The 24331-nt window shown below is 39.0% G+C and overlaps 1 protein-coding gene across 10 annotated transcripts in view; it reads right to left on the bottom strand.

Moving 5' to 3' along the window:
* chd9 (chromodomain helicase DNA binding protein 9) overlaps nt 1-24331 on the bottom strand; it is a 243818-nt gene that overhangs the window by 114327 nt on the left and 105160 nt on the right. For all 10 annotated transcript variants that reach the window (XR_011345802.1, XR_011345801.1, XM_069901582.1 and 7 more), the window contains exon 3: nt 3400-3740. Coding sequence is in view for 8 of the 10 variants with exons in the window: in XM_069901582.1 (XP_069757683.1) it covers nt 3400-3740 (341 nt within the window). In the remaining 2 variants the exon portion in view is untranslated. The remainder of the gene's footprint in view (nt 1-3399; nt 3741-24331) is intronic.

Here is a 24331-nt window from a genome sequence, read left to right on the forward strand (position 1 = left end):
AGACAAATAGGATTTGAGCAAGGCACTGTTTTTTAAGGTATTTGCAAATTAGGGACTTTCTGCATACTTTACTTCCAAATTATCCTTCTGCTTAGCCATCTAATATGATGGGCACCCTTTTTTCAGGTGTATCCACTTTAAAAAGGGTTAATAGCTACAATATATAATTGGTTATTTAACTTGCAACCGATATCCAATGAGTAAAATTAAGATTGCGAATAATTACTTCCGGATGATCAATGGGATCATATTTTTCAACTAGTAAATACTTCATCAATTTGTGCTCGTCATTCCTTGAATCAGTTCAAGGTGGTACATTGGCCACATATATCTAATAATAAGTTGTCCCATATTTTCCCAATGTAAACCCTACTTAGTGACAGGTGCAAAGTTGACGTAGTCACTTTAACTCATATGTTTTGGTCATGTTTAAAGTTAGATAATTTCTTGAAACCCTAACAAAAGTTCTAGGATTAGAATTACAACTAAAGCTATTAACAGCTTTTTTTGGAATCATACCAGCAACGACTGGGTATATGCCTTCTCCGCCAGGGAAATAATTGCCTTTTAAACATTATTGGCTAGAAAAGCCATATTACTTAAATGGAAGAATCCTAACCAACCTACTTTATTTCAATGCCTCTCTGCTAACATAGCATGTGTAAGTTAGGAGAAAATTAGGAGTCAAACATTTGATACATCTTTTAAATTTGAAGTTTGGCGACTGTTTATTTAATATTTCCATATAGTTTAAGAATCATCATTTTATACTGGATACTTTCCTAGTTCCTTATGGTAAATTTTGTTTTAACCAGGAAATCTCTTGTTTTCCTACTTTACCCTCAAAATGGACTGCCCAGTCCTTCTTTATTTTTTTTTAAGATTAGTTAGAGGGGATTTTGAAATAAAAATTAACATTTTTTTCTTTTTCATTTTTCTTTCAGTTTTACAAGAGGAGAAGAAATGTATGGTTAATATATATTTGTTAAATACTTCTAGGTTCTTTTTTCTTACACCCTTGTAAATCTCTTTGGCTTGGCTTCGCGGACGAAGATTTATGGAGGGGGTAAAAAGTCCACGTCAGCTGCAGGCTCGTTTGTGGCTGACCAGTCCGATGCGGGACAGGCAGACACGATTGCAGCGGTTGCAAGGGAAAATTGGTTGGTTGGGGTTGGGTGTTGGGTTTTTCCTCCTTTGCCTTTTGTCAGTGAGGTTTACCCTTGTAAATACATGTTTGTAATATAATTCTCCTCTTGTATGTATGTTCAATATAACTCAATAAACAGATTGAAAAAGAAAGAAAGAATGTCATGCATCATGCAAACTCTACAATGTAATTGTGATCTCTTGCTGTCACTTTCAGACAAGAGACACAAGCAGTCTCACACTGCCTAAAATTTTCTTGAAATTCTGGGTGACAGTTACAAATGCAAAGCAAAAGTTTGAGAAGCTCTCAAAGAACTCAATAAACCAATTGCAAGAATAACAAGTCGAAAGCAAGGAGCATCCAGTGCTACTTAATTAATTCAGTACAAACATGGAGACAGTTCCACTTTTTTTTTCTGGCAAGTAAAACATCAGAACTACATGATGATGCCTGTTTCAAATTTTGGGCACGAACTGACCAAGTGATATTTTTCCTGGTTATATAATGCAAGTTTTGAAATCTTTGGATAAATAATTTGCTGATAAAGCATCTATCTTCACCTCACCCATGTTCTTAATATAAACATTGCATTATACCAAAATAAATCTTGGCCCGCCTCAATAAATCTAGAACAAAATCGAGTGCTTCATTTTTTCACCCTTGCTGAATTGACTACATTTACCACTGTGATCGTGGTTTGTTTGGAAATTTATGCCTACATTTCTTTGGTAGATTCTGGTGGTTAACCACTTCAATTCCACACCAACATGTCTGTCCATGGCCTCATTGAGGCAACTTGCAAATTGGAGGAACACCACCTTACATTCCATCTCAATGTTATCAATGTCAACTTTCCATTAACCCCTCCTCTGGTCTTTCTCGCCCACCTCTTCCCTCTGTCTCCCTTCCTTCTCCTATAAAAGCTTTCTTTCTTAGCCTTCCACCCTTTCCCTCTTATCTCTTCTTGGTTTCTTTCTCTTCTTCACACTCCCACCCGCATCCACCTGTTAGCCTATGTTCATCCCCTTCTCCTTTCCCTGACCCTATCTTTTTAGTTGAAGGAGATGATCGTGGACTTCAGGAGGACCAGGGACAACCACCTTCCACAACACATCAATAACTCTGTAGCAAAGAGAGTGGAAAGCACCAAGTTCATTGGAGGTCCCTTAACTAGTGACCTACAATGAACCCTCAACATCTCCTCACTTGTTAGGAAGGTGCAACAGTCCTGACAAGTCTGAAGCGGGCAAGACTACCAGTCACCATTATGTCAACCTTCTTTCGGAGCTCTGTCAAGAGTACCCTGGCCAGCTGCATCAGAGTGTGGTACAGCTGCCGCCGAGAAATGGATCAGAGGTCAATTCACAGGACCATAAGAATAGCAGAAAAGATCACTGGCGTCTCCCTCTACTCCCATCGGTGTGATCTACTGGGATTGTTGTAGGTCATTTAGGTGTAACTTAGCAGCACGGGCTCATGGATCAAAAGGGCCTGTTACCATGCTGTATGTCTAAACTTTAAAAAAAATAAGTACACTGGACCTCTGCAGATTTCTTGTTTTCCAATAAAATTACCAGTAATTTTTATAAAATTCTGAAGTACTATAAATATAATAGGTTGCACAATTAGGGTAATTCTCATGTATTTTGTTTTAAATTGCTAATTACAAGAATAAGCTAAGCCAGGCAAGGTTAATCATACTCTGAGGCTAGTTAACACTAGGGTATGTCTTCCATAGATACATTAATTTGAGGTAAACCTTGTTAGTCATCACAATTATGGGTATTCTTAGTAAAGGGACACCCAAAATTATTGACACGATTATGTTCATGGCCCACAGCTTTACAATTTTTTTCTGGTCTAACAACAATCAGTTGTTTCAATTAACATTTTATGCAAGAAGTTACATCTTACTTATGTATTGCTTATTGTGTCCCAGAGGGATCAAACTTACAGAATGATCTTCTGATCTTACAGCCAATGTTGAGGAGAATTACCTGAAAGATCTGGTGTTTCAGATTTTAGTTTTGTGGATTAGAAAACTAGGGTGATTATCCTTAAAACATAAAAGTACATAATGCAACTATTCTAAATTACAAAAGAAAAGGAGAAAATGTTTCTTGTGGCTGGACTGTCAGTAACCAGAGGACAAAAGACTCAAGGCGGTTAGCAGAAGAATCAGGCTCAACATGAGGAAAAATTAGGTGTAAATACAGTATATGAAAGTGTGAGGAGAAACTCTCTCAACTTACCTTATTTTTGCTATATCCTTTGGCTTAGAACATAATCCAGTTCTAGAGTTCTTTGAATCTTTATCCTTTTGTTTTGCTTTGCCTTTGCCCGACTTCCTTTCTTCCTTTCGAGCAGACCCAGTGGACAAGCAAGCTGGGTTGACCACTCTGGGAATATTCTGCTCTCCACGTGCCTTTGCCTTAGCTATCGCTTCTGAAATTATCCGATTAGCTTTATCTTGCTTATTTTGCATTTCCTTCTTTTTTTGTTTATTTCCAGTCATCAGCTGCGCATTCTGTAACTTGACAATCTGCTTCGCTTGTGGACTAGAACCATCAACAGCGATCTGGGAGGAAGGTGGCTGCAAAAATAACACATAGACAAGTTATAGATACTTCAAGAGAAACCTTTACTGTTATGTACTTATATATGCAGATATGATTCAAATTATTGTTTTCCAGTGCAATTTTTTTTAAAATCCCTTGAAAATACAAACAAAGCTCTAAAGGAAAGAAAATCAGCCAGGTGATGTGTCAAGCTATACTTATATGGAAATAGCAAATGCTAAAGTTAGCCAAATGGCCATACACATTACATAACATTTAGAGAGTCTCCACATCCAGAGGACTCACTGTCAACATCTTGAGTGTTGAAGCTTTGATTTAGGCAGAATCAAATGAGATGGTGTAGACATTGTGTGCATATGCCTGATACACACCTACTATAACAATGGCTGCTTTCCTGACTCATCAATTAGAAAATAAAATGATGAGATTTTAAAAAAATGCTTTGAAGGCAACATCAAGATAAACATCAGGAGATACCACACTGAGATCGCAGAATGGGAGACAGGGAGCAGCATCAAGCTACCTGGAAGTCGTTTATTAGCTTTGTTTTTACAGTATTACCAAGAATGTAATCCTTTAATAAGGTAGAGATTGCATGTTGCACAGAAAAATATACCATTTCTGTATATACATAATCTGAAAGTTTTTAATAGAAGCTTTAATTTCATAGATTGGTGAACTAAAAGCAATATAGAAACATTAAGAGTTGATAACAAATCAAAAATTACTGCATCAAATGGATTTCAGTCAATGCTTTCATGAAGTTTTCTATTGTGAATTGAAAAACTACAAAACAAAATGCACTGTAGTTAGAAATAGAGAAGATCTAAAGAGACTTAGTGAGTTCATAAGCATAAAACATTAAAAATCAGAGATGTCCACAAGATGAACACAGAATCTCAGTGTACTGGCCTTTTAATGAGAGAAAGTGGATTATAAATCGATAAAGATTTTGCTTCAAGGAAACAAAGGTTTGTTTAGATCATATCCAGAGAGCATCTTCAGGCACTACATCTTAACTTTGGAAATGGTGTAGTTTAAATATACATGATGTTACTGGGGATCAAGAGTTTAAATTTAATAAGAATCATTTCACAAACCAGATGGATGTTCTGTGGAAGATAATGGTTGTTTAATGTTTTTAGTGAGGAAAACTACCTGGCCCAGATAAATAGTTTATTGATTATGATTTTTATGGATTGGAGAACTAGAGACATTGTCTAAAAACTCAGTAGTGAATTTGGCAAAAGATTAGTACATGAAGTTAGGTTACAAAACAAATATGTTAACACTTGATAACAGAACAGGCTTAAAGGCCTTGCATGAGCCAATCTTGTTCCAAAAATCCATAAGCCAAGTCAATTTCTTTATAAACTGCTCAGGGCAAAGTTTCCAAAAGTTTACCCACAACCAGAGCTGAAGCATTTAGTCAGCCAAACTTAAACACTAAAAAAATGCTTAGATTAAAAGACATTTGAAAATGGAACTTAATGCCAGGCTATCCTGCAGACCAAAATATTGCAAAAGGCATTAATTGACCCTTGCTTCACAATTATTCTCAAGTAAGAGCGAAACCAATCATCACAGATTTTTATGAATTTGGAATGTGAGAAAAATGTAACATTTTTGCAAAATCTACTTTAAATTTATATATTTGTTAAAGTGTTTGACATTATACACAATGTCCATGAGAGAGTTCTTCTATTTGCTATCTAAAATTAAATAAATGATGAATGCATTATTTAGGTATTTACAAATCTTTGCCGAAGAGGAAATTTCTCCCAAAGTAGCAAAGACAAATCCAAGTCCTGATATACTACAAAATTGGCTGCATGATAGTTAAAACTCAGTGCAGTTTAAAATCAGTTAATCCAAAGGAGAGCTGCTGCTATAAAATTATAAACACACTCATTTATATTTACAAGTCTTAGATTTTCTTATTATTAGTAAAATAGCAAAAATAAACTAAAAGCACAATTAAAAAATAAATAAAATAAGATGAGTAACAGATGAATTCTCCAAGCTAAACAGTACATTTCTGCGACAGGACCATACACAATATTGACTTCTCAGTCCACATTTAAATTAAAGCAAAGGATCTAAAAGTAGATCTGAATACGTGACCAAAGTCCCTTGATTTGACATCAACAATATATTTAGGTCAGCATAGCTGCAGGCAAAGACATTAACTAAAATTGCTGTCATCATTCTAACAAGCTGTACATTACATGCAATCTCAGAAAAGCTAAAAAAAAAGAACCTTCTTTTCAAATATATACGTGTTTGATCTCCCAGTATAATTGTATTTTTTTACTCTATGTGCCTGTTAAAAAGGCAATGGCCTTATTCACAGTGGTTTACACAAACAAGCTGTTTATATCACGAGCACCGATTTTGAAATGTTTTAAGGACACATTTATCCACTGCATCTTTCCAGGAATCTGAAAAGCTTCCCGTTTAAATAGAGCAGTAAGATACAACTTAGCATGTCTGTGTTTCTCACCCATAAATGATCTGCTGACTACAGCAAAGTAAATTGCCACCAGGCATTTCCAAACAGATTTTCAGGCCAATGCCAGTGCACTCCACTGGATAATATTTCTGCACATGCTTCATCAGCCTAACAGTAGCGCTGCCGCACTGGTAGGCAGAGGCAATCAAACAGCTTTCAAACATTGTGAACAAATGCCACCTTTAGGTCTGAGCTAACAAATAATACAAGGCTAAAGAAAGCTGCAACAGCTAAGATGGCGATGCATTGCGACTCAGTCACCAGCCAGTAGAAAAGAAGGTTATGCAATCCCATTAGCCTTTAGTCCAAACCCCTCCTCCCACTTATTCAGTCTTTCACTTACCCTTCCTCTAGACCTCCTCACAGAGGCCATCTTTTCATTCAACAAAGGCTAGCCCTCCGCTGTTTCACCTCCAGCTTTGATCGTGAGGAAGGCATTGAATGATAACTGCTAAATGCCCTACTTAGTGTGCTGTAGTGAAGATACACACTTTGCTTCACAAAAACACATGATTTTATCAACGTTTGTCCTCCCTGTGAATCAATGCTTCTAAACATATAATCACCGCACATCCAGACAAGGTAGTACTGCACACGATCCTGCTTGCACATGAGAACATGTGAATATCTAATTAATAGAGGCTTGTAAATCTCGTCTCCAATAAAGCTAAGTAAAATTATGCACCAAAGCATGAAAATGCATCTGCTTGAATAGAAATGTCGTTCAATAACTGTCGGCACTCTGCTTATTTGGACCAGCAGATGGTGCTGCCCATTTGTTACTCTGTTCGGTTTTAATGTAAACCCCCCCACTCCCAACCTGCACCCCCTCCCCCAACCACCAAAAGGGCTGCTTGCATCTGCATCTCTGGTTCCTTAATGTAATGGCTCAATTGTTTTTCTGCAAAACAATTGTTCACATTTTTATGGTGACGTTACAAAAATAAAGAACATGGTAATTAGAAGAAAATATGAGTGAAACCTGCAAAAATGTTATCCATGGAAAAATAAACTCAATTGGATATTTTCCTTGTGCTAACTTTGATTTTGTTTAACTCATTTAAATTTAGATGGTAAATCCTCATTTCAAAGAAACATTATAATAATGATAGAACACTTTGCCTGATAGGATGCGTGGCACAGAAACTGGGCATTCAAACCAACCAGTCCATGTTTGGAATTTACGCTTCCCTTGAACATGTTCTCTTACCTTATGTAAATCTATCAGTGTAATTCTCTATTCCATTCACCCCTATGTGCTTGCTCAGCCTCCCCTTAATTGGGTCAATATTAATTTGTGTCAACCATACCTTGCTAATTTTTAAATAAAAAAATTATCACTCTGCTATTGAATAAGGCAAATAATTTTTACTTTTGTGTCCACAAAATTAGCCTGACATTTAAAAAATAAGATTGCTACCAACTTTTAGCAAAAACATGGTCAGCTAAAGGGAATATGAAAATGGAAATCCTGCACCTTTTTCATGCTCATAACGAGAAAGACATGATTTATTTAGATGAGACAAGGCTGAATTTAGAAGTGGTTTCCATCTCCAAAACAACTAACCAGAAATCACTTCATTTCAATGTCTGGTCAGCATCGCCTTAACAGGTACAAGCTGGGTGGTTATCAGTAACCATGGCACCTTGGATGGGATTGATTACAAGCAGGTGATGTCAGACATGGGAAGTATCAAGACTGAGGGTGGAGAGGGAAGGTATAATGGAGAGGTGGACAGGAACAAGGTGATAAGTGGAATGAGGAAGGGTAAAAGATGATGAAGAGATGGAGCTGGATAGGTGAGGAAAAGTTGGGGGAGACAGAGGCAGGTGACTGAAAGAGGCAATGCAGACAATAATGATAGATGGAGCCAGGCAAGGGTGCAATGCAAGAGGGTGAGAAGCAGGAAGACGGAAGGTACCAGGGCTGGAATATGATCCTTTTTAACTTTAGAGAAACAGCACAGAAACAGGCCCTTTGGCCTCAAATTCTGTGCATCCCATATGACCAATTAACCTACTAATCCTATACATCTTTGGTAAGGAAGGTAAGAATTGGAACCACGAAGGAAGAGTTGTAGGGAAGATGGAACCAGGTGAAGGAGGAAATCAGGTGGGTGAACCAAGAGTGGGTACAGGAAAGGACACATAAATGAAGACCATAGGTGGATCAGAGCACAGAGAGAGGATAGGAGGGAGTAAACACACGTTGCAACAATCACCATAAATTGGAAAATTCATTAGGTTGGGGGAGACAGAGGCAGGTGACTGAAAGAGGCAACGCAGACAATAATGATAGATGGAGCCAGGCAAGGGTGCAATGCAAGAGGGTGAAAAGCAGGAAGACGGAAGGTACCAGGGCTGGAATATGATTCTTTTTAACTTTAGAGAAACAGCACAGAAACAGGCCCTTTGGCCTCAAATTCTGTGCATCCCATATGACCAATTAACCTACTAATCCTATGCATCTTTGGTAAGGAAGGTAAGAATTGGAACCACGAAGGAAGAGTTGTAGGGAAGATGGAACCAGGTGGAGGAGGAAATCAGGTGGGTGAACCAAGAGTAGGTACAGGAAAGGACACATAAATGAAGACCATAGGTGGATCAGAGCACAGAGAGAGGATAGGAGGGAGTAAACACACGTTGCAACAATCACCATAAATTGGAAAATTCATTAGGTTACATGCCTCGTGTGCTCCCTTCTACAAATGCATCTTTGACTTCCTGTCCAAAGAATCCCGTCTCTTCCACAATCAACATTGGTGCTCCTCATGGATGCTGACTCAATCCCCTATTATATACTCCCACTACATGCACAACTATGTAGCTAAATACATACCAACTCCATCTTCAAATTTGCCAACAACATTAGTAGTCAAATAACAAGAGGGAATATGGAAAGAGATTGAAAGTTTAGTGGCATGGTGCCAAGAATAACAACATCTCTCTCAACATCTATTAGAGGAAAGAAATGATCTTCGACTTCAGGAGAGGGGGTTGAATCCACACCCCTGTCCACATTAACGCTGCTGAAGTCTATACATCTTTGAGTTCTTCAAAATAAATACCCCCAATGACCTGACCTTGAACCAGCACCAATGCCTTTACTCTCACAGAAGATTGAGGAAATTATTCATGTCCCTCTTCTCCCAACAGGCACACCGTCAAAAGCATACTTGCTGGATGCATCACAGCATGGTTTGTGAGCTGCTCTACTCAATATCAGAAAATACAGAAGGTATGATTGCAGCTTAGAACATAACGTAAAGTTCACTCCCCTCCATGGACTCCATCTATATCTCACACTGCCTAAGAAAGACAGCAAACATACTGAAGAATAACATGCCAGACACACTCCATCAGGGAGAGGGATTAAGATTGTGAATGCAGGCATCAACAGAGTTAAGGAATTTTCCCTAGAGCCCTCAGACCCCTGAATGAACCCCATAACTGTGTAATCAAGATGACCTTGCTTGGTGCTAATTGATCTTTCTTTTCATTACTCAGTGAATTGTGCTCTTTACATTGGTGTATGAATTTTAGAGATAACCTGTTGTCTGTTCAAAGAGGAGCCTTCTCCCTGCACTTGGTATATTGTGACAAATAAACTCTAAATATCTACCTGGGTGGAACCTGAGGTGTCATTCCTCTCACTTGCATGGAGGCTTACCATGGCAGTGGAGAAGGATGGACACGTCAGTGTGGGAATGAGCAGGGAAGTTAACCCCCAGCCCTAATACCATACTTCTGTCCTATTGCCTCCACCCTCTCCCGAGCTCCTGCCTGATTCCCACTCCACAATTGTGTCAATCCAAACCTTTCCAGGTCTTCAGTATCCTTCGCACCCCCGCCCCTATCTCTGATGCTAAGCAGTCAATCCTCAGAGGTTTTACTGGAAATACCAACTGCTTCAACTTCTCCAGTCCTCTCAACCACCCCATCCTGATACAAGATAGGATGTGACTGCACAGCACTTTTTTGACTAGTACAGCTGAGAATGAACAAAATAGTCGAATTCTGTGATGAGATTTTTTTTTAGGATGCCAAAACCCCTTTTACATCCAAAAGCAACTCACAGGAGCACGTGAAACAAAAATCGATATTGACCCATATCATGAGAAATAATTAAGTGCTTGATCAAAGAGAATGGAAAAGTCAAAAGGATTGGTGGGCACAGACAGCAGAAAGCATCAATTAAGAGGGGGACAATGAAAATTAGAGACATCCAGAAGGTCTGAACAAACAGTGCACCTTACCCTTGAAGAGGTTGTAGGCTGGAGAAAGGTATTGAGAATATTAGGGCAAATGCCTCAGATTTAAACAAAAAACAAGAATGAGAATTTTAAGATTATTGTTTTTGGGGTCAATGGTAATTGGCTAACCAGATCAGGCTTGATATTGAACAGAATTCGGGTCAAGTTGAAACAGATGTAGCAATTCCACATGACAGGGCTTCATCTCATTGCTTCAAGGCACAAAATGTTGACAATACACTAAAACAAAAAATGCTGCACAAACTTGGGTCAGGCAGCACCTGTGGTTAGAAAAATAAAGTTAACATTTCAGATCACATTAACTGCTTCTCTCTACAGATTCTGCCCGACCTGTTGAATGCTTCCAGAATTTTCTGTTCCTATTTCAGATTTACTGCAACTAAATTTTTTTAAGACTCCCCTGACAAAACTTGCACCACATCCTAATAATGTTAAGTTGATAAAGATCATTTTGGCCACGGGCACATAAAAATATGTCTTCCCAACTGAGAAAGGAAAAGGAATTTAAAGATCACACCCATGTTGAAATGAACAAAGTACATGGAGGAACTTTGAAAACAGATTATTCACTGTATTGAATTACAACTTTGCACTGACATTACAAGAAAGAACAATTAATGAAAGAAACACCCCCCCCCCACCAAAAATAAATCAAATTGATTAGTAAAAACTTCCCAGTACAAAGTACTATTTGCATGCATTGAAATGTACAGATGGCAGAAGTTCACCCAAGTATGCAAAGTATCACATTTGAAGCCATTTCGAATCACTTGAAATCATTCAGGCCTCCTTATAATTTTCTGGGTGTGATTAAACCTTAAAATTACTATTGGCACCAATTCTGTCTGTCAGTCGTTAAAGCTGCTGAAAGATCAGCCGCTTTCATTTCCCTTGTGAACCAACACACTTGTTTGTTAACCATTGTGCTTTAACCAATTTATATAATCAGTGTATATTGCAGTAATTGTATTGCTGAGACTTCTCACCCTCAATTGAAGAATTCCTATGGGGATGTTTTTGATCATTGTTTGACCCAGGAAAGAAATACCAAATTATTTTCTTATGGGATGATGATGTTTCCATTTTACTTGTCTAGTGGGCTAACCAAAGGTGCAGGACGAACAGCTTCTTCAGATTTCAATCAACACGATCACTACATTCCTTACACTGTTTTAAGTCAAGGAAAAAATTCAATATTACCTTAGACTCATCCCACTTTCTCAAGGTCAAAGGGTAGCCATGGGTGCCTGCATGGGCCCTGGCTATGTCTGCCTTTTTGCTGGCTGTATGGAGCAATTCATGCTTCAAGCCTATACAGATAAGGGCCCTTAACTCTTCCACCTTTGATGACCTACTTGGTAATGCTTCATGCACCCATGATGAGTTCATTGACTTCATCCACTTTGCTGCTAACTTCCACCCGACCTCAAATTCACTTGGTCCATCTCTAGCAACTCTATCCCTTTCCTCGATCTCTTTATCTCCATCCTGGAAGCCAAACTTTCAACAGATCTTCTACAAAACAGTCAACTCCCACAGCTACCCACCATGTCCCCTGTAAGGATTCCATTCCATTCTCTCAATTCCTGTCTCCATCACATATGCATCCAGGATAAGGACTTCATGCCAGATCATCAGAGATGTCCTCCTTCTTCAAACAACGTAGCTTTCCTGCTACAACCATCAACTCAGCCCTTATCCATGTATCTCCATTACCCACATAAATGTCCTTTGGTCTTGACCCCACCTATCATCCCCTTGGTAACTATTTCTGTGACCACAGGAGATGCTCCACCTGAGCCCACACCTCCTCCCTCACCTTGCCACCACTCTGGGTCCCAAACAGTCCTTCCAAGTGAAGCAACACTTCACTTGTGAATTTGCAGGGGCGACCTACTGCATCCAGTGGTCTGGTTGTGGTCTCCTCTACATCGGAAAGACAGGACACAGACTGGGAGATTGCTTTGTTGAGTACCTTGGCTTCATCTGCTGCAAGATTGTGAATTTCCTAGTAACCACCCATTTCAATTCCCCATCCCATTCCCTTGCTGATATGTCTGTCCATGGTCTTATGCACTGCCAGACTGAGACCACCCACAAATTGGAAGAACAAAACCTCATGCTCCAAGTTGGCACCCTCCAACCTGATGGCATTAACATTGATTAAACCCCTCCCCCTCAATTTCTTCTCCCCATCATCTTCCCCCAGCTCTGTCTCTCCCTTTTCCCCATCTTCATATTCTACATGATAAATTCTTACCTCTCCCCTTATCATATCCAATTAACACCTTCTATTAGTCTGGATTCTTCCCCCAGCCAGTATTGTCTGAATTCTGCGATTTCCTGCTTCTGGCTTATTCCATAAAGAAGGACTCAGGCATGAAAAGTTGGCCATATATTTTTGCTTTTTATGAACGCTGAAAAGACCGACTGAGCTCCTCAAATATTTCAGTATGTTTTTATTAAGGGAACAAATAAATCAGTCAACTTCTGCTGGGAGAGAATAAAGTTCAGTGTTCTTTTCAAGTTGCAGTGATTTTTTTTCTAAACAGTGAACAACAGTCAAACACACGTTTGGCAAGGGAGAACATGTTGGATCTCAGCAAGTCAGGCCTTCTGTAATCAGACAAATGTTTTTACTTGAAATACCAAATCACAGAAGGCAACACATCAAGTCCTGGTAAATGGGATGAGTGTTGATAGGCACTTGATGGCCATCATGGATAGTGTAGGCTGGAAAGCTTGCTTCTGCCCCACATGACTCATTAACAACAATGGCCTGACAAATAAAGTTACTGTATATTAAAGGTAAGACCTGAAATATTAAAAACTTACACAGTGGAACTAATTACAATGGTAAAAATAATGAACAATGCACAAGTTATTTGAAAAATATGATTTACCCCTGACTCAGTGCTCGGAGAACATTAACAGAAATATAAAAAGATGATCTTGTTAATAATGTAGTAAATTGGGCCAGAAATTTGAAGATGATACAAAGATTGGAGGTTTTGTGAACAGTGAGGAAGGCTTTCAAAGCTTGCAGAGAGATCTGAACAAGCTGGAAAAGTGAGCTACAACATGGCAGATGAATGCATGCAGACAAATGTGAGGTGTATTTTTGGTGGACAAATCAAGGTAGGACAGACTGAATGGTAGGGCACTGAGGAGTGTGGTAGATCAGAGGGTTCTTGGAATACAGATAAACAATTCCCTGAAAGTGGCATCATAGGTAAATAGGATCATCAAGAGAGTTTTTTTGTTATATTGGCCTTCATAAATCAAAGCATTGAGCTGGAGTTGAGATGTTATGGTGAAGTTTTATTAGCATTGATGAGGACAAATTTAGAGCTTTGTGTGCAGTTTTGGTCACCTAACCACAGGAAGGATATCTATAAGATAAAAAGCATGCAGAGGAGATTTACAAGGTTGTTGCCAGGGCTTAAAAAACTGAGTTATAGGGAAAGGCTAAACAGGTTAGGACTTTATCACCTAGAGCAGGTAAGAATGGGACAGCACCGTTGGCATAGTGGTTAGTGCAACGTCTTGACAGCGTCAGTGATCAGGACCGGGATTCAAATCCAATGCTGTCTGTAAGGAGTTTGTGTCACCAGTGATTCCACATCATTATTGATTTCTTTTTCTTCTCAAAAAAAAGGTAACCTTGATTAGAGGGAGGGGATTTGATATTTTCTTCTTTTATCTTTATAATTTTCATATAACAGTCTAATAATGGGTATGATGTGGTTGCTTTCATTATGTTTATTACCAGGTTGAATTATTACAAGTAACTATTAATGTAAATATGCACATTTTATTACTTACTTACTTTTTCCCTTTCCCTTTGGTATGTATTGATTCATTATGTAATCATCATTTATTATGTTAAATTCTATAAAAATATATTAAAAAGAAAAAGAAAAGAAAGGAGTTTGTATGTTCTCCCCGTGTCCGCGTGGGCTTTTCCCAGGGGCCCCGGTTTCTTCCCACCATTCGAAACATCTCGGGGGTATATGTTAATTGGGTGTCACGGACTTGTTGGATTGAAACGGTCTGTTTACCATGCTATATGTTTATAATTTTTTTTTAAATTAACAATCCATAATGAAACAAGGGATATGGGGAAATCACGTGACAAAGTGGAAGATCAGCCACAATCATTTTGAATGGCACCCCTGCCTTGAGAGAGTGCATTTACCATGACTTATTCTTCAACTGATCACCTCAGCTGTTATTCAGTTTTGTTGGATTTATGCCCCAACTATTATTAACCACAGTTATTCTGATTCCATACTGTTTCTAACAAAGCTGAATGGAAATTTCACCAAATTTTTACCATCTGTAGTTTCCTGAGGAAAAGCCTAATTTTAGTAATGTTTGGTCCTATTTTCACATTTCCAAATGCAAAAACAGATCCTTGTTTTCAGTATCTTAAACCTCTTCATTTTCTATATTAACCAAGTTTATAAAACCTAACATACTGTACTTCAGTCCTAAATCTATAAATACGTTGGTGTGAAGTACGGTATATTTAAAATAGCCATCAATCCAGAGGTTGCAATGTCCCCCCTGACCTATAACCAGAGCCAGTTCCCACCAGTGCAAGCTGAGAAGGAGCATCTTTAAATTTAATTCTGACATTAGGAATTCAATTGTTTCATGGGTGCATTCAGTCTGTGTGGACATGATGGGTCCCTATGTCATGTTTAAAATGCTTTTTTTAATGATAAAAAATAAATTATGTGCAAACGTTTCAACCAATCATTCAGCTAAGAGATTTCACAGTCATAGATTTGTATAATTCTACATTTTGCAATTCATGGTCTGTGCATAGTAGACATGCTGGACAGCATATCAACGACCATATCTGTGTGCAGAATACTTCGCGTTAAGTGGTAAGACAAGATTTCAGACACACAGATTCTGCCCCAGGCAAACCTACCCACTATCTACACACTTGTGAAAAATTCTGACAGAATCACAGATTACATGGGTAGGACATAGTCAAATAATGTCTGATGATAGAATACCAAAGCAGCTGCTTCATGGAGAAATGACTGAGGGAAAATGGGTTCCAAAAAAAATCCCTGAAAAGCTTCAACATTAACAAGCAAAGAAGAAGTGAATCTGAAAATCAACACCATCCACACACCTCTGCAACCTGTGTAAAATAAACTTTCGAGCCCAGATTGTTGTAATCAGCCACCCCTGTATACATCGCAACATTGGAGATGAGATGCCATGATCTTATTTGAGAATGAATGACAAAAACAAGTAATTTCCTATCTTACTCTTTAAAATATATTTCACATGCAAACTTAATAGCTACACGCATACATTTTACTTTCAGATTAACATTGTAAAAACTCCCATTAAAATGGAAATTACACAATGATTTCCAAGGATTTGCTGACCTAAATTATAAAGGGCATTTCTTAAAAACTTGTTTTGAAAGGAACGACCAGATCATCTTCATTGATGAACTAAAGATATTTGGATTATACCAATACTGAGAGGAAAATATAGATTCTCTGGATCTCCTGCTGAGACAAATTATAGTGTTTCAAAGAGAAAAAAAATAAAAGTTTTGATGGATAACAAATAAAACTGCAGATGCTGAAATCCAAAACAAAAATATAAACAGTGGAAAAACTGAGCAGTAAGAAAACTGTGAACCGGTTGCTGTCACAAAACATGAGCTGGTTTTGCTTTCCATATATTCTTGTTGACTGCTCCAATCTTCCAACATTTCTCCTTTTGTTAAAGAAAGGTGAAGATAACAAAAATTAAAAGAAAATGGGTATCACGGTCAGTGTTTGGGTGGCACAGTTAGCCTAGCAGTTAGTGCAACGCTATGACAGCACCAGTGACCTGGATTCACTGTCTGTCAGGTGCTGTCTGTAAGGAGTTTATATGTTCTCCCCATGTCTGCATGGGTTGCCTCCGTCTGCTATGGTTTCCTCCTATCTTTCAAAAACACCGGGGTTATAGGTTAATTGGAGTGTTTGGGCAGCACAGAAGGGCCTTTTACTCTTGCTGTATGTTTAAATTTAAACTCACCAACAGCTTTCCAGACCATTTTTGAAGTGCCTCGTTTATGCCATTACAAGGCAGAATCTAAATGTTAATTACTGAAGAGAAAGTGTAATCTATATTTGGCCATTCCAATCATATTTTTCATTTTTCTCATACTTTAGGGCACATAGGAGATCATTTGGTTCAATGAGTCTGTGCCAACTCAGAATAATTTCATTAATCCCATTCCCCTACATTTCCATGCAACACTTTTTTTTCCCCTCACATATCCATTGACCTACACTAGGAATAATTTAAAGGAACTGATCATGCGTCAACCAGTGGATGTTTGGGATGTGGGACCAACACAGATCACCCAAGGGAAATGCAGATGATCAGAGAGTAGACCCTTTCAAGCAAAGAAAATGACCGACTGTAAAGGCAGAGGTTCTCTACCCTTACACCTAGAGACGTGCCTTTCTGAATGTGCCGTGGCCGGCTCCGAGGCATCAAATCCAACCCTTCTCAGGGAAGGATAATCGGCAGAGTGCTAAAGCTTTCTCCTCTCACTTGAAACCTGTGATGTGTTAAGATTTCTTTCCCTCAAATTAGGAAAAGAACCCTCCATAATATTTGGGACATAGACACTTTTTTCCCCCTTTATTTGTCCCTGTGCTCTGCAGTTTTAAATTTATAATCAAACAATTCACATGTGATTGTGTTGCACATTCAAGATTTTGGTCGTGTGCTCAAGATTTTATGCACCTCTATAAGGTCACCTCTCGGTTGGTCTCTGACGCTCATTTGACCATGTTTTTCGACACCTGAAAAATATCTATTCAGACAACTTCCACTTCTTGTTTCCTGATCTTTATCCTTTTAATTACAGACATCAGGTGTTCTTTCACATGTTTTCTAAACACCATGAGCATTTCTGCCTCCATCAACTTTTTGGGTCAAGAAAATCTATCTGTATAGCTAAAAATCATTAGTTAGATTCCCCTTAATTGAAACCAAAATCTGTGCACGACAAACCTCTGATCAAAGTTCAAATTTATTGTCAGTACATACATGATATCACATACAACGCTGAGATTCTTTTTCTTGCAGGCCAGGCAGAATTTCTACTTATTGGCAACTGTAAACTGTAATCAGGAAAAAGATATGTATACAAAAGAGAGAAATGTAAACAAACTGTGCAAATGCAGGAAAAAAATAACAATCAATAATAAATAATGTGCAAAGTAACAGGTCCACAAATGAGTCTCTCATTGAGTCTGTTGTTTAGGAGAAGTAGCAACTGTTTCGGAAACTGGTGGTACTTGTCCTGTGGCACCTTTTCAACATTCCTGATGGCAGCAGTGAGAACAGAGTATGCCCTAGGTGGAATGGATGTTTGATGATTGCTCCTGCTTTCCGGCAGCATTCCATGTAGATGTGGTCAATGGTGGGGAGAGCTTTGCCTGTGATGAACTGGGCAGTGCTCACTACCTTTTGCAGAGATTTCCACTCATAGGTTTTGGTGCCCCCATACCAGGCCATGATAGAGACACTTTTCACAACACATCTGTAGAAATTTGACAAGGTATCTGATGATATACCAAACCTCCACAAACTCCTGAGAAAGTAGAAGCACTGACACACTTTCTTTGCAGTGATATGAGTACAATGGATCCAAGAAAGGTCCTCGAGGTAGCGGCTCACAGTAATTTAAATGTGCTCAACCTCTCCACCTGATCTCCCAATGATACATAACCCCACGAGCTACAGAGTCCCCATTTCATAATCTGGCATTAATATATGAAACACGGACTTACAGAAAGAACTCCCCCATACTGAGCCAACAACTGTGAAGGTGGAAAAGGGATCTTGGGGCAATATAGTTGGCTTAGCCATTAGTGCAATGCCTTTACTGCACCCACAATTGGGAACAGGGTTCAAATCCCACGCTGTCTGTAAGGAGTTTGTATGTTCTCCTTGTGTCTGCGTGGTTTTCCACCGGGGGCTCTGATTTCCTCCCACCGTTTGAAACCTACTTGGGGCGCAAGTAAATTGGGCGGCATGGATTTAAAGGGCCGAAATGTCCTGTTACTGTGCAGTATGTCTAAATTTAAAAAGACAACCCCCCAGCAGGGCAAGTTTGAATATCATGACTTTCTGGAACAGAATACAGTGATACAAGTGGTTTTCCGGCTCAAGGCCACCACATTACAAGCGATAATAGCTCATTGTGGTTCTCAACCATTTTTCAACCACATAACAACTGAAGTGTTTCTTTACTCATGATGAGCCCCATTAACAAAACCATGAACAAACGTGTGGAAGGGGTGGATGGGGGCTGGAAAGCTCGAGACTCTTGTCAGATCATCAGTGGGATTTTTATATTGATTTGGTGATCACATTTTTTGAGAATTTTTTTTCTTGCCATCAAATTTACAATCAAGTTTAACATTTTACTTTAAAAAAAATCCGTAATACTTGTCACGCAAACCACCCATAAAAAAACACAGAGACAACCAATGGTCTGTGGATCACAGGTTGAGATATATTATATTGGACAATGGAGAAGGATCTTTCTCCTCTCCTGAGAGGAATCACCAGGTCAGCATTTTATTGATTCAGTTATGCCTGCTTCACATAACAAAATTAAGACAGGACAGATCAGACTGACTTTGTTCAATTCTGCTGCAATACTAGATAAATAAACGCCTTGTGACAAGAATGTGCAGAACCATCAAACAACAAGTATTAACTGACTCATCATCTTGGTGTCAAGAGGATGCCTGTGAACTTTGCTTCTCTCACAGACCTAGTGCAAATTGGTGGGAAGCAACCTTCAAAACAAATACATTGTGTTGCCATATGAGTGAATTGGTTCATCAAATAATAGATCTCCTTGCTGCAGGATGCCAATGAATATAAATTAAGCAGCAACTTTGCTCTCGTATTTTCAAAAAGGCTGACTGTTTACTTGCTGAGTCGAGTCAAACAGAAGCTTAAGGCACTTTCAAGCAGGGAAAACACCAGTCTGTAAAAGTGAACGTATCTTCCTGAATGTGCTGTGACTGACTCTGAGGCACCGATTCCAACCCTTCTCAGAGAAGGATAATCAGTGGAGCTGACCTGAATGTATAGTTGCTGCAAGAAGCTGGTTAGGGACAGGCTGATGATGCCATCAGCCCACAACCTATCTCCCAACTCACCCCTCTCCCTCCAAGGCAGGGGCAGCAGGCGGGAGTCATCGGGGCAGCGGGAGCCATCAGTGGGGGGCCGGTGGGAGTTGTCGGGGGGCAGCCAGAGGAGCCTGTGACAGCCTCACTGGGCCGCTTCGGTCTTCGGGGCCGCTCCGGTCTTCGGGGCCGCTCCCTGCGGCTCAAAACGCAGCAGAGCGATGGTCGCCTTCCCTATCCATAATCCATGCAGCTGGATCTGATCTGGGATCCAGAGAGCAGCCACTTAGGCCTGGTGTCTGAAAGGTAAATTTTAAGTTTTAGATCCACTCTTGTAGATGGCCTCCAGGCAGAGGCCTGTCATGAAATGGCCTTCAGTTGAGCTATTGTGCTGGTCAGAGACCAGGTGACAATTAAAAATCAGTCAACAATTACACTGCAGTCCAGCATTCCCTTCTTCAGTATGTGCACAAAGGTTGAAATGGCTAACACCCTATTACTGTGAATCAGATAAATTAATTGTTTAAATCAATCTGTACCACATGCACTAAAATTACAGCAAGAAAGAGCCACGTTTGTGTCAGTGTTTACTCTCCACGAGTCAATAGTTCCAATCACACCAACCCATCCTGTTATTATGTTCCATTAACATCTTTTCTTTTATTCCCTCACACAAAACCCAATCCTGGATAGTGAAAAATTAGTGAATGGGATGCACTAAACGTGAGCACTGTTGAAGTTTAATTGAACGAACTGGATTCAAGAATTGAAATGATGCTGATCCAATTTGTGAACAAAACTTAAATCTGTGCTGGAACAGAGATGAGGGACAAAAGAACACTGGAAAGACTGGAAGAGGCGCTCCTATCTTTGGTGGATCCATAAAACAAATTCAGTTCTATCTGTAAATCAGCAGATCAAGGCAACATTTAGCAGAAGGTGGCATTTGTGAAACACACATCTTTCCAGGCACAGTTTTCATTTGATATGTATGTACTTGAAATCATGACAAAAACAAATGCAAACATTTTCCCTCAAAGGTCCAACTTCGCCAATATATTTTAAAAGCTAACAGTTAAAATGCAAATCATCTCAGAAAACTGCAGGAAGTTGTTCTGGTTCTTCAGCAAATTAAAAACAGGTGTTAGTTTCAGTGCTATTAATTATAGACCAATCAATTCCAACTTCAAAGATTTTGAAATGGACCAATTCTGCTGCCCTTTGCTACTGAGACATAAATATGCCTCAAAGTCACTTCATCTGATGTTTTGGGTGGTAAAACGCAGAATTCTGTGGACACAGTGGTTGAAGTAAAAACACACAATGCTGGAAAGACTCAGCAGGTCCAACAGTGTCCTTTATGTAGCAACGGTAGAGATACATAACTGACGTTTCGCTTGAGCCCTTCATCAAAGTGTGAGAAAATGCCAGTGAGTGTCAGAATAAAAGAATGGGAGGGGGGAAGAAGGGTGGCAGGGCAGGAGATGATAGGTGGAGAAGGGAGGGAAGGGACAGCAGCACTGAGGGGGTGGGGGGTGGAAAGGCAAGGTAAAAGAATTGGAAAGGCAGGAAATAGGGGAGGGGGAAGAAAAGAAAAGCAGGTTTAATGAAAAGCAGTGAAGTGAATGTTCATGCAGTTTGGCTGGAGGGTGCCCAGACAGAAAATATGGTGTTGTTCCTCCAATCTGCAGGGAGTCAGGGTGGGACAACACACAAGGCCATGGACAGACGCAAGTGCGGGATTGTGACCCAGAAATGAAGTGGTTGCCCACTGGGAGGTCGCTGTGATTGCAGATAGAGGAGGAGCTGAGCGAAGAGAGGGCAGATGAGTGGAAAATAGAGGAGATGCGAAAATAGAGGAGTGGAAAATAGAGGAGATGTGAGTGAGGGCTGAGTCAATAGTGGTAGAGGGGAAGCCACATCATCTGATGTTTCACTAATTTATGCGTAGCATTTAACAGGCACCCTTGCAACAAACAGAAGATAAATAATACTCATTTTTGATTATTAAGAATTGGGCAGTTTATTTATGAATGGATGACCCATTTCCTTTGTTAGTAGTAAGCGACTACCTGGACAATTAGTGTCATAATTGTTGTCAACACGACCTGCAACATAACAGGCACCAGACTTCACTCCATTGGGGACATCTACATCAGGTTGTGGCTTTAAAAAGCTGCCTCTATCCTCAAAGACTTCCCACCACCCAGGCCATGCCTTCTTCACTGCCTTTTAAGATACAAGAGCCTAAAGACGAGCACTCAGTGGCAAAGGGACAGCTTCTTCCCCGCTGCCATCAGATTCCTGAATAATCAATGAACCAAAGACACTGCATGACTTTTCATGGACTATTGATAATATTATTTTTATTTTATTTTTATAGTATTGTCATAAGATAGTTATAATATGTATGTTTGCACTAAAACACCAAAGATTGTGACTTGTTCATGACAATAAATCCTGATTTTTGAAGCACGATCTTCTTTTAAAAAAAAATCATTTTATTTTTAAACAGGATCACTATATAATCTCAAAAGAAAACTGATCAGAGAAAGATTCATGGTTTTAAAATATGCTCTCTCCATCTGCTAGTGGGTCTTGGTGTCCAGGGACACACTTGTGAGCCTCCTGCTGCAGCTCATGTTGCTCAACATCATCCATTGCAAGAACCACACTTTTTCCCAACGCCCAAATACCCTCATCCCTATTCCTCTTCCACTAACTCCCCTAATCTCCATACTTCTGAAGGAACATTGCCAATATTCCTACACATTTAAACTGCATTCCAGTCATGTTTGATTGAGGAAGTCACCCAATATTCCAACCCTCATTCCTCAATGAGGGATGGTGTCAGTTCACCAAAACCACATCTGTGATGAGGCTGCAGTCAAAATAAGAAAGGGTACCGCTCGAATGTGGTCATATTTCCAGAGTCCACCTCTTTATAGTATCTCACATTTCTGTTTTTATTCTTGCAAAATTAATTGCACAGGCAACTGGAATTTGCAGTGGGCTGAAATGAACAAATGTCTAATGTCATTTTATGACTGCAGTTATCATGAGTACAAAACATTTGGTTCAAAAGATTTTAACCCCAATTCAATAACTACATATCAAAGTGCAGTTAATTGCTCGAATAAAAGAATTTGTAATCAATGTGAACAATGTATATAGACTGCTTGGCCATCATCTAAGTTTAATTTATTTCTGAAAGAAATAAACGTCTTTTTCAATGTCTTCCTGGCCAACCAGTTGTTTATATTCATGTACACTTGGGGTCACTTTAAACTCTGTGTTAGCCCAACTCATATTAAGTCACGTGACCTGTCACCCCCGTGTTTGCTGACTTAGATAAGCTCCTAGTTTTACTGTACCTTGATCTTAAAATGTTCTTTGACCATTTCTAGTCATTCACCCTTAATTTCTCTTGTTAAACTTTGTCAGAATAGAATTGGAGGACAATTATTTCTGTATCAAAAATGGGATTTCAAAATCAACTATTTGTGACAATGCACTTCAGACGTTCTAAAAACTACAATTTTTTTTAAAAAACAAATCACCTCTGGAAAATGCTGAAACATTTTGTGAAACAAGAAATAAATGTTTCAGATGCAAGACTAAAAACTTTGGGTTTTTTCCCCCCCCCCGACAGATGCACCCTGACCTGATGAGTGTTTTTAAAGCATTTTCTGTTCTTAATTCAAAAATGAATTTACATTATATTTAAATTGAGTTTGCTATATGCAGAAGTAAAATAAAATCAATCAAATCTTGAAGTGATTCAAGACTTTGAACATATGCAATGTAATAATCATTGACACAAAATATTACACAGAAGGTGGACATTTTAAGAACCCTATCAACAAGCAACAGAAAAGATTCCTGATACATTTTGCAATTTGAGGACCAATGTTGTACAAGACATTTTCATTGCATATAAACAATCTGGAGTTCTTGGCTCATGATATGTAACTGCAAGACTTTCTTACTCTTATTGGGGAAATTTAATAAAAACATTTTCTTTGTTGTGGAACACACAGATCCAAGGTATTTTTGTGACAAATTCACAACAAATCTACATTAATAACAGCAACCACAGTGTCCAACACATTTTAAAAACTGCTGTATTGCAAGCTTGAAAATAATTGTGAGTCTGTTACTAAAATACCATGCAGTACAATTTTTTGCTCTGTAATCTTAAAAGGCAGTGGGTGTATGAAGCCAGGGCGAGGCTAGACATAATTCTCCACAGGCAAACATGCACTAATAATTTTAAAAGGATAGCAGTGGTGGTTCATGCTTGAACTCCCTTGACATTAAGCTGGCAGCACAGCTGTGACTGTGGGAAATAGCGGTGCCGAGATTCGACTGGAAACTACAGAGGAAAATATAGCAAAAATACAGATCCAACCAAGATTCCTCCAGTGGCTGCCATAGAGCTCTCAATGGTAAAAGAGAGCAACATTGGCAAAGGTCACTCAAGCACGACTTTCTTCTTGGTGAGAGAATTATTTTAATGATCTGATAAATTTTACAAATAGGTTGTGAATTTTTTTTTGAAGACTTTATTTAAAATTTTATAACATGAATACAATAGAGAATTACATTTAAAGAAAAATTTAAAAAAAATTAAA

This window comes from Narcine bancroftii, chromosome 10 (genome assembly GCF_036971445.1).
Source record: "Narcine bancroftii isolate sNarBan1 chromosome 10, sNarBan1.hap1, whole genome shotgun sequence".
In the NCBI taxonomy this organism is placed as follows: domain Eukaryota; kingdom Metazoa; phylum Chordata; class Chondrichthyes; order Torpediniformes; family Narcinidae; genus Narcine; species Narcine bancroftii.